The sequence below is a fragment of the Chiloscyllium plagiosum genome, chromosome 4 (genome assembly GCF_004010195.1).
Source record: "Chiloscyllium plagiosum isolate BGI_BamShark_2017 chromosome 4, ASM401019v2, whole genome shotgun sequence".
NCBI classification, from domain to species: Eukaryota; Metazoa; Chordata; class Chondrichthyes; order Orectolobiformes; family Hemiscylliidae; genus Chiloscyllium; species Chiloscyllium plagiosum.
Genome location: NC_057713.1, coordinates 133,000,930 through 133,011,609, shown reverse-complemented (window position 1 = coordinate 133,011,609; position 10,680 = coordinate 133,000,930). Strand labels below are relative to the sequence as shown.

Below are 10,680 nucleotides of genomic sequence, written 5' to 3'. Positions count from 1 at the left end.
CACAGGACATTGGTCAGGCCACTGTTGGAATATTGCGTGCGATTCTGGTCTCCTTCCTATCGGAAAGATGTTGTGAAACTTGAAAGGGTTCAGAAAAGATTTACAAGGATGTTGCCAGGGTTGGAGGATCTGAGCTACAGGGAGAAGCTGAACACACTGGGGCTGTTTTCCCTGGAGCGTCAGAGGCTGAGAGGAGACCTTATAGAGGTTTACAAAATTATAAGGGGCATGGATAGGATAAATAGACAAAGACTTTTCCCTGGGGTCGGGGACTCCTGAACTAGAGGGCATAGGTTTAGGGTGAGAAGGGAAAGATATAAAAGAGACCTAAGGGGCAACTTTTTCACGCAGAAGGTGGTATGTGTATGGAATGAGCTGCCAGAGGATGTGGTGGAGGCTGGTACAATTGCAACATTTAAGAGGCATTTGGGTGGGTATATGAATAGGAAGGGTTTGGAGGGATATGGGCTGGGTGCTGGCAGGTGGGACTAGATTGGGTTGGGATATCTGGTTGGCATGGACGGGTTGAACCGAAGGGTCTGTTTCCATGCTGTACATCTCTAAGACTCTATAACACAACACCATTCTTGATAAACTGACAAAAATCATATAATTCAAAAAAACATGATGATTATTCTGTACAATCATTATTATAAAATTTGTTTACCTCCATGTAAATATACTTGTTCAATCAAATGTTCACACAAAATAACAACAGTTGATTCAATTGAATCAATTTCTTTTCAAATGTCTGAGTAGTCAGTTGAGGGTACGAGTGAGAAGGTGCTCTGCTGTTAAGTGTTATGTAAGTCCAAGTTGCATTATTATTTGTGATTTATGCTGTAAATAAAGTTTAACAGTGATGTGTATAGCCGCTGTATTGTAGTTCTAATACTTAACGTGTGTTTTTATATTGTTCATGTGGACCTCTTGGTTATCGGGAATATTTGATCAATTGGTACACTCCTGATCTTGTATGTGCCAGATGATCTTAACGAAACGTGGGAGCAAAGTCAAGAAATTCAATAGCTTACTCCTGCTTCTATTTTTTATAATCTTAAGAATTGTGAATGGTACAGTCCTACCTTTGTGCAAGGTGCTATTAATGAAACAGCTGAATATAGTTAAATCTAGATGTTCGCTGCAATATTTTAGATGCCCTACAGTATGGAAACAGGCCCTTCAGCCCAACAAATCCACATGACCATCTGAAGAGTAACCCACCCAGACCCATTTCCTTCTGACTAATGTGCCTAACACTATGGGCAATTTAGCATGGCCAATTCACCTGACCTGCACATCTTTGGGCTGTGGAAGGAAGCCGGAGCACCCGGAAGAAACCTGAGGTTGAATTGATTGGCCTTTAAAATCTGAATGGCTTGCTACATCTACACTACAAATCAGCAAATCAAAAGCAGGCCAGACCACCAGTGCTTCACCGGAGGCTCACTGATAATGTTACCTAGTATGGTGACGAAGCAACTGAGAATAAACCTTCCAGCTCAGCAACCAAACTTACATCCATAAACTACAAATGGTACTGAATAAATTTCACTTTTTACCTTATACTGGGGCAAGTTCAGTTGACCGACTGAACCTAGGACACTACACTGAGGAATCCTTGTTCCAATTTCTGGTGCCTCAGCATTTGACTTCCAACAAACATAACCACCTTTCTTTGTCCTAGGTATAGATATGATCCCGTTTGTTATGGTCTTCAATTCTAATAAGACTCATTGACATCACACACAGTCAAATATATGCCTTAATGTAAAGGACAGTCACCCTCATCGCACCTAATTCTGCATAGTTGCCAATATTGAAGTGTCTGCATTTGTAAAGTGATTTCTGATATTGTTGTTAGAAACAAGTTTACTTAAATGTCAGAATGATAAACATGCCTCTTACCCTTGTTGGGTCTGTCTATCCTTGGTAAATGCAGGGGCGAAAAGAGCAGGAGCATGGAGAGCGTAGATCGAGAATATGGTGAGAGCATGGACATGGGCTGGAGGAGCACTGTTGGAAATCCATCACCACCACACAACAAACATCTACTGCATGCATCATTCCTCCATACAACTAGGGCAACATGCATGAAGGAACAAAAAGAAAACAAAACCAACATCACAAAAACCCAAAAGAACTGCAGATGCTGGAAATCTGAAACAAAACCAGAAATTGCTCCAAAATCTTAGCAGATCTTTGAAGAGGAATCCAAGTTAGCATTTTGGGTCCAGTTTCATGACCCCATTCTGATGAAGGGTTACTGGACCTAAAGCATTAACTGATTTATCTCCACAGATCCTGACACACCTGCTGAGTTGTTCTAGTAATTTCTGGTTATGTTTCAGCATCACAAACAGATGTGAGAAACAAAGTGAGGCAAGCAACATGGGCCTCAGCACCAGGACACAATTGTCTAAGGGAGTGTGGAAGGCTAACAAGGAAGAAGTGAAAAGCAGCATATCTGAATCTTGAGTCCTATAAAGCTGAATATGCCCAGAGGGAATGATATTGTTCAGAAGAGAGGTGAATTTTTTTTTTGGGGGGGCAGGGGCAACCAAGAAGAAATTAAAGTGTTAAAATTATCCAGTAGCACTGGAAAATAAAAGCAAGTTTAAAAACAACGTGAGCATATGAAATAGACTTATGGAAGGGATAAAGTAATTTAAAATGAATAGTTACCTGCCATATCACCTGGGAGAATTGAAAGACAATATTGGCAAGTCACTCAATTATAATACAAAATATAAAGACATGCAAGGCATCTGTAGCTATCTTTTACAAAAAAAAAGCACTGCAAAATGCATTTCCTATCATGTGACCATTGCAGTTTATTTGCCACATGTTCACTTCAGACCAACTAAATGAGAGTAGTTTGGAAATAAATGCCTGTAAGGAAAATGGCAAGAACTACATCTCTCATCACTTTAAGTAACCACATCAATACTAATGCTATTTGTATTGGGGACTGTTGAAAATTATAATTCTATTACTGAATAAAAATCACCAAATACTATAGGAGAAAGTGAGGACTGCAGATGCTGGAGATCAGAGCTGAAAATGTGTTGCTGGAAAAGCACAGCAGGTCAGGCAGCATCCAAGGAGCAGGAGAATCGATGTTTCGGGCATGAGCCCTTCTTCAGGAACCACTTGGATGCTGCCTGACCTGCTGCGCTTTTCCAGCAACACATTTTCACCAAATACTATACCCCATAAGATCTAGAAAGAATTAAGTACACTAAGTAATTGTACTTTAATGATATACAAATGTTTGTTTTTGCAGTCAGTGCTAAATCTAATACAAGCTGCAACCCGTTAGTTAATAATAGACAAAGAAATTGTTTTTGAATAGTTTGTACCTTACACTAGTGTTGACTCTGTGAGATATGTAGTGTGCTGAGAGTGACAAATTGCTGAACTTGTGCTGAAGTTGTTAATCTCAACTGAGACAGCAGCAACAGAACAGCAGTAAACCTTTGAATTAGAAAGTAGAAAAGCAATTGCCAAAATTCAGGTTTGGAGTTCAGCGACTCTTGAATGCAGCAAAACCTGGACAACATCGAGGCATGAGCTATTTAGTAACTTTTTTTATAATTCCTTAGAGGATATGGGTGTCACCACCTAGGCCACCATTTAATGCCCATCCTGAATTCCCCAAAGGGCAATTAATTGTAAACCACATTGTCGGAATCATATTAGGGCAGACCAAGAGGTGTAGTGGACAGTGAAGAATGTTACCTCAAAGTACAACAGAATTTTGATCAGATGGACCAATGGGCTGAGGTGTGATAGATGCAGTTTAATTTAGATAAATGTGAGGTACTGCATTTTGGAAAGGCAAATCAGGGCAGGACTTATACACTTTGGTAAGGTGCTGGGGAGTGTTGCTGAAGAGAGACCTTGGTGTGCAGGTTCATAGTTCCTTGAAAGTGGAATCACAGATAGATAGGATAGAAAAAGATGTTTGGTATGCTTTCCTTTATTGTTCAGAGCATGGAGTATAGGAGTTGGGAGGTCATTGGTTAGATCACTTTTGGAATATTGTATGTAATTCTGGTCTCCCTCCTATCAGGAAAATGTTGTGAAACTTGAAAGGGTTCAGAAAAGATTTACAAGGGTGTTGCCAAGGTTGGAAAGTTTGAGCTATAGGGAAAGGCTGAATAGGCTGGGGCTGTTCTCCCTGGAGCATCAGAAGCTGAGGGGTGACCATATAAAAGGTTTATAAAATCATGAGGGTCATAGATTTGGGGGCAACTGACAAAGTCTTTTCCCTGGGTTGGTTTAAGGCAAGAGGTAAAAGATTTCAAAAAGGGACCTAAGGGGGCAACTATTTCATACAGAGGGTGGTGTGTGTATGGAACAAGCTGCCAAAGGAAGTGGAGGAGGTTGGTACAATTACAATTTAAAAGCATTTGGATGGGTATACGACTAGGAAGGGTTTAGGAGCGACTTGGGCCAAGTGCTGGCAAAAGGGACTAGATTAGCTTAGGATATCTGGTCGGCATGGAGGGTCTGTTTCCGTACATCTTTTTGACTATGACCAGGTAAGGATAGCAGTATCTTTCCCTCAAGGACATTAGTGAACATGAAAAGTCAATATCAGATTTGTGGTCAGCATTAATTCTTATTTCAAGATTTTAATTGAATTCAAATCCCACATTGGTAGATTTGGGATTTGAATCTCAATCCCCAGAACATGAGCTGGGTCTCTGAATTAACAGTCCAGTGACAATACCAGTAGGCCGTTGCCTCCAATAACCATCCCAATGAGATAACCACTTCTCTTTAACATCCAATATCAATGCCAATATCAAGTCCCCATCAAATACATTGAGTGCTCAAAATTAAACAGTCAAAACAGAAGAAGCTAAATAAAATCAAATAGCTACTAGAGCAGGCTGAGTATCCTACAGTAATCAGTTCACATCTCAATTTCTTTGTTTAAATAAGTACAACACCAGCAACATAATAAGAAACCTAAAAAGCATGTTTTTTCTCTCTTCATAGATGCTGCCCAAGTAGCTGAGCTTCTCCAACTTTGTTTGCTAGAAAGCTGTTTAGTTGATCCAGTCACCAGCTTAAACAACGATTCTCTCCAACATTAGTGTAACTTGGCTAAATTGTGTCCTATGTTCCAAAGCTTTTCAAACAGCATTTACCAAGCCTATAAAAAGACATGTGTGGCATGGAAATACTAATCTCCATTTTACAGTCCAAGATTCATGTATTACCATTTCTTCCTTGCCACACAGGCCACAATAGGTCCAGAATGATTAGAGCCAAGCAATAAATGTTGGTCCTTTCCACAAATCAAAAGTGAACTTTAAAAAAAAACTTATACCGGAAAACAATTGAGAATAGTATTGAACTACATATATAAAATATACATTCTTAGACATCCAGTTATCAACATATTCAGGACAAGAAACGATTTGTAACAGCAAACACTGCTGATGGAATTCTGAAATTCAATGAAGAAACAGGAATTACTTAGCAGGTCTGGCAGCATCTTCAGAGAGGAACACAAGAGTGAGTGTTTAACATCTTAAGTACGTTGTTTTAGGTCAATGATCTGATAACATCAATTACTTCTCTGTCTGGATGTTGTCAGACCTCCTACGTAAATTCTGCAGCAAAGAAAAAGTTATGGACTATCCTAAAATCTCAGCAAGGTATGATATCAAGAATACTTCATAAACATATTAGATTCAAACTTCGGCTATATTATTACAGACCAAGTTCAACACAGCAGTGGTCAACGAGCTGGGGGAAGGTGGGTGGGTAAGAAGGACGAGGGGGAGATGAGGGAGAGGGCGAGCGAGATGGAGGAGGAGGAGGAGAAGGAGGAGGACAAGAAGAGATGAGGAGAAAAGATGAGAAGAAAAGTCTGACTCTAAAAGAAGTCGAGAAGAAGGAGCAGCAGAAGAAAAGAATCGCTGGCTCTAAAAGGAGAAGCAGAAGAGGGGAAGGAGGAAGAGGAGGAGGAGAAGCGGAGACGGCCTGCTCTTACCTGGGACAGGACCCTGGGGTTAGCGCAGCCGAACAAGGACGAACTGGAGCTGAAGCTGATGGCGCCTCTGCGGCTCAGGACGTGTTTGGGCACCGGCCTGTCGAGAGGCAGCACCGGGAGCTGGTACTGGTAACATAGTGCCATCGGAGCACGGAGGGACGGGGAGGGCCCCGTGTCAGGGCCTTGGGGGCCGGACGGAGGGAGAAACAAAAGAAAACAGCAGCGACGAACCCCCCCCCCCCCCCAAAGTAAAAACACAAAACCCACAACAATGAAAAGAAAAAAGGTCAGCAGTCAGCGCTGCCGCATGGAGAGAGACGGGACTCGGTGCCGGAGCACACACCCCCACCCCCCCTGTGTGTCTCTCTCCCTGAGTCCCGGGGCCAGCCACCTTCAGCTCTCCAGGTTTCCGAGTGAAGACAAACTGCGGCCGATGTGAGGCACCGAGCCCCGGGCACCACCGCTCTCCCTCAGGCCCATCGCTGCGTCAAAGGGGAACCTTTCTCAAAACAGTCCCTTTTCAGTATTTTCTCTCAGGATTTGTTTGTTTTTGAGGATGTTGTTGTTTTTCTCCCCTCCCCCTAACTCTAACTCTCTCTCTCTCGGTTATCGGCGAGACACCGGTGGCAGGAACGGGCGCGATCCGGACACTGAGGCCTTCCCCTTCACCCTCCTCCTCCTCCTTCTTCTCCTCCTCCTGCTCCTACTCGCTCCCTCTTCCCCAGAACCTTCCCTCATCTCTCGCGGCCTCTTTTGTTTTAAAACGACGCCATGGCCCCCGGGGCCGGCTCCTCGGAGTCGGTGAGAGACGGAGGGAGGGGAAATGGAGGATGTCCTCCCCTCCTCCACCTTCTTCTCCTTCCCGGGCTCACCGCAAGGCCAATTGTCCCCCACCCACCCCCGGAGGTCACACGGGGAACGTCGAAGGGGAAACCGTTGGTTTTGGATTTTTAAACAAAACGGCTGTGTCCCAGCGCGAGAAATTGAACCGACCAATCGGAGAGCGGGTGTCGCTTCTAACCCGTCTCGCTATTGGACCCCTCTGGGTTCACGAAATGTTACACGGGCGCTGATTGGATGGATGCCCCCGGTTTCCCACGTTACTCGAAAGCACAACAGAGTGGGCATCCCTGAGATCTGGGTCTACCCTGAGGCTCAGGAGCATCCAATGGAGGTAACCACCTCCTCTCATGAGTCATGCCCTAACAACGTGCTATCAACTCTGCTGAGTACACAGTTGGCATTGATTTTTGTTGTTGTCTATTGCAGAAGAGCAGAGGGCCCTGAATATTATTCAAGCGGATCTTTTGAAGGATGCTTGGTAATCGCAAAATGTACACACTTTTCATCACCAAGTGCAAACAAAGGGATGCTGGAAATCTGAAACAGAGGGAACAACGACAACAAAAATAAAATCTGGAGAAATAGAACACAATCGAAATTTATTAGAAACTCAAACAGCATCTCTGAGGAGAGAGAGAAAAACAGAGTTAACATCTCAAGGCCAGTGGACTCAAAATGTTAACTCTGTGAACCTTCTTCAGAAAACCTTCGAACACCAGAACACTCTTCACTCGATTCAATGGACTCAGTCCTGATGAAGAGTCTTGCTCCTTCAATGCTGTCTGACCTGCTGTGTTTTTCCAACTAAACATTTTATCAACTTCTGACTTCCAGCATCAGCAGTCCTTACTATCTTCAATTAACATTTCAAATTGTTTCAAATACATTGGCCCAGAAAGGTGTTCTGAAGAAGAGTCATGCTGGACTCAAAACGTTAACTCTGTTTCTAACTCCACAACTTTTTATTCAAATATATATATTCATTTGTGGAATGTGGGCATCACTAACTGGCAGCATGAATTGTCCATTTTTCATTGCCCTCAAGGTGGTGGTGCTGAGCTGCATTCTTGAACTGCTGCGGTCCATGTGCTGTAGGCACATCCACAATACTGTTCATGAGGGAATTCCAGGATTTGACCCAGTGATAGTGAAGGAACAGTGACATATTTCCAAGCCATGATGGTGAGTGCCTTGGAACAAAACTGGCAGGTGGTCATGTTGTCATGTATCTGCTGCCCTTGTTCTTCGAGGTGGAAGTGATCATGGGTTTGGAAGGTACTGTCTCGGGATCTTTGGTGAATTTCTGCAACACATCTTGTAAGCTGTACACACAGTTGCCAGACCTGCTGAGTCTCTTAAGCAATTTCTGCTTTTATTACAACTGCACTAAGCATTTTTTCTTAGCTATTTTCTAATCAACCTGTTCAGAAATGTTACTACACACCTCTACAGCAGGTGAGACAGTACCACTGTAGCACACAAGTTTATTTTATACTTCTCCCTGAACAGGAATTTTTGCAGAGTCTTGCTACTTTAGAATGATTCAAAATATTGCAAGTTTAAAGTTGCAATTCTTATACAAGTAATTGCATTTGTCAAATTTGACCATTGACTCGATCATATATATTGAATTATCAGCTCAGTTTTGTATTGAGGCTCCTATTTAATTACCCAGCTATCTAAGTTAGTGTTGTATAATATGTTAGACTAGATTCCCTACTGTATAGAAACAGGCCGTTTGGCCCAGCAAGTCTACACTTGGCCCTCCAAAGAGTAACCCAGCCAGACCCATTCCCCCGAATGATGCACCTAACATTATGGGCAATTTAGCATGGCCAATTCACCTGGCCTGCACATCTTTGGATTATGGGAGGAAACCCACACAGACATGGAGAGAATGTGCATATTCCACACCGGACGGTCACCCAAGGCTGGAATTGAACCCAGGTCCTTGGCGCTGTGAGGTAGTAGTACTAACCACTGAGCCACCATGCCATCCCTGAGTGCTAGCATCCTTAAACATTTTTTAAAACAGTAACAATTACTTTCCATTAACATTTGGAACAGGGGACTTGTGTTATGTCTTCATCAGTATGTGAGTGTACTTTTAAAGAGACATGCTCATGCTGTTATCATGCATCGTAGCATGTGACTTCAGGGTATAATGAGGAGCCAGGGCCCGGTGTGGACTGGAAGCTGAGTGCCAGCATGGTCAGTTGCACTGAACTCTTTTCTGTAAGGCTGGACATTTGATTTCTATAACAAATCTTGTAACAAAAGATGATGTGCCGAAGTACTTTTGTATCTAAATTGGCACTGTAATTGGTGATGTATAAATTTTTCACTATACACACTGAGTATATTTGACAATAAAGGCTATTCTATTTTAAAGATTTCAAACTACATCCGAATCCAGATCACTTGAAACAGAGCTCTCTATCTGAGTGAAATGTATCTGCTAGAGGAAATCTAATGTTTTTGCACAATAGCTGTAATAATGTCTATTGGATTCTCTAAAACCACCATATTCATGCCCAGTTTATTATTTATGCAATATGATAAAGGTTAATGTAAAATTGCCATAGTCTTACCAGACAATAGGGCTGCTCTCTCATAAGAGGGAGGAATCTGGTTGTGACTTAACCTCAGGTGAGGAGAGAGATTGAGAAGGAGAGTCTTTCACAGGAATTAAACTTACAGTGTTGGCATCACAAACCAGCTGCCCAGCCAACTGACCCAACAGAGCCCCAAGGTGAAGCAAGATAATATCATGAATGCTGCATCAAAAAAAACTAGCCTACTGGAGGCAAACATTCACCAGCTTTGAGATTACCACAGGTTGTAGACGTCACATTTAATATTGTGTTCTAATAATGTACCAATAGAGTATTTCTTACTGGATTGAAAGAAAAATGTTGACTCCTGAAAATCTGAAATTAATCTGATGAAAGATCCCACTTTAAAAAAAAAATTATGTTATGCACTTCCACATTTGTATGATTTTATTTTTCGAAGAAGGTAAATAAAATGAGTACTCATTTGTTTACAAATGTTCCTCACTCATATTAGCCTTTTGATTAGCTTGTTTCTGATGAATAATTTGTCTCTTCGATTGTGAGGACAGATCCACAGTATTTGTTCAGCAGCAATACTATCCTCCTCCTACTATCTCCTGTCTACCCATAATGCCTCATTTTAGCTGTCTTCCTTGTTAATATGTATAAGCTCCTACAACTTTTAAATGTTCTTGCCTCATCTACTCTCCCTATGCTTCCCTAGTAAACCACAGCTGCGTCTTCCTTGTTGGAGCATTTCTTTTTCAACGAAATGTGTTTAGTTGAACATTTTCAATTTCTTCTTTAACTGTTTCACATTGTTTATTTACTGCCAAACCTGTTAGTCTACTTCCCCAATCAAACTGAGCCAGCTGTTAAAAGAATATGTATGATACTGATTTTTTTTTGTTTTCCTTTCTGGAAGGTTTCAGTAACTTGAACTGTGTTTTTACATTCTTTTGTTCATCACCACAAATACATGTGTATCTTGGTGAAAGTAAATCTAGAAAATAGATACTTAATATTTTTATCCCTCATTTTTTGCAGTAAAAATCTGTTCATATTACACTTAGTGATGTGATGCTTTCAGTTTTTTTTCTTTGTAGCTGCGGTTAGACTGCTTGTGCTACTTTGAGTCATAGGGCACAGACAGAGGCCATTTAACCCTTCAAGTTTATGCAAGCTCTCTGTGATGCCTTGATTTTGACTGCTCATTCCCAATGAAATGTTTCAATAGTGACTTTTCAGATAAACCTTTTCCATTTTGAT

The 10,680-nt window shown here is 41.8% G+C and overlaps 1 protein-coding gene across 4 annotated transcripts in view; it reads right to left on the bottom strand.

The window, feature by feature from the left end:
* pde7a (phosphodiesterase 7A) overlaps window positions 1–6,762 on the bottom strand; it is a 138,865-nt gene extending 132,103 nt beyond the window's left edge. Inside the window, exon 1 of one of the 4 annotated variants that reach the window (XM_043689280.1) lies at window positions 6,014–6,762. In XM_043689280.1, the coding sequence (XP_043545215.1) occupies window positions 6,014–6,157 (144 nt within the window). In that variant the 5' untranslated portion in view covers window positions 6,158–6,762. The remainder of the gene's footprint in view (window positions 1–6,013) is intronic. The other 3 variants (XM_043689281.1, XM_043689283.1, XM_043689284.1) reach the window with 3 other exon arrangements.
* Between the last annotated feature and the right edge of the window lie 3,918 nt (window positions 6,763–10,680).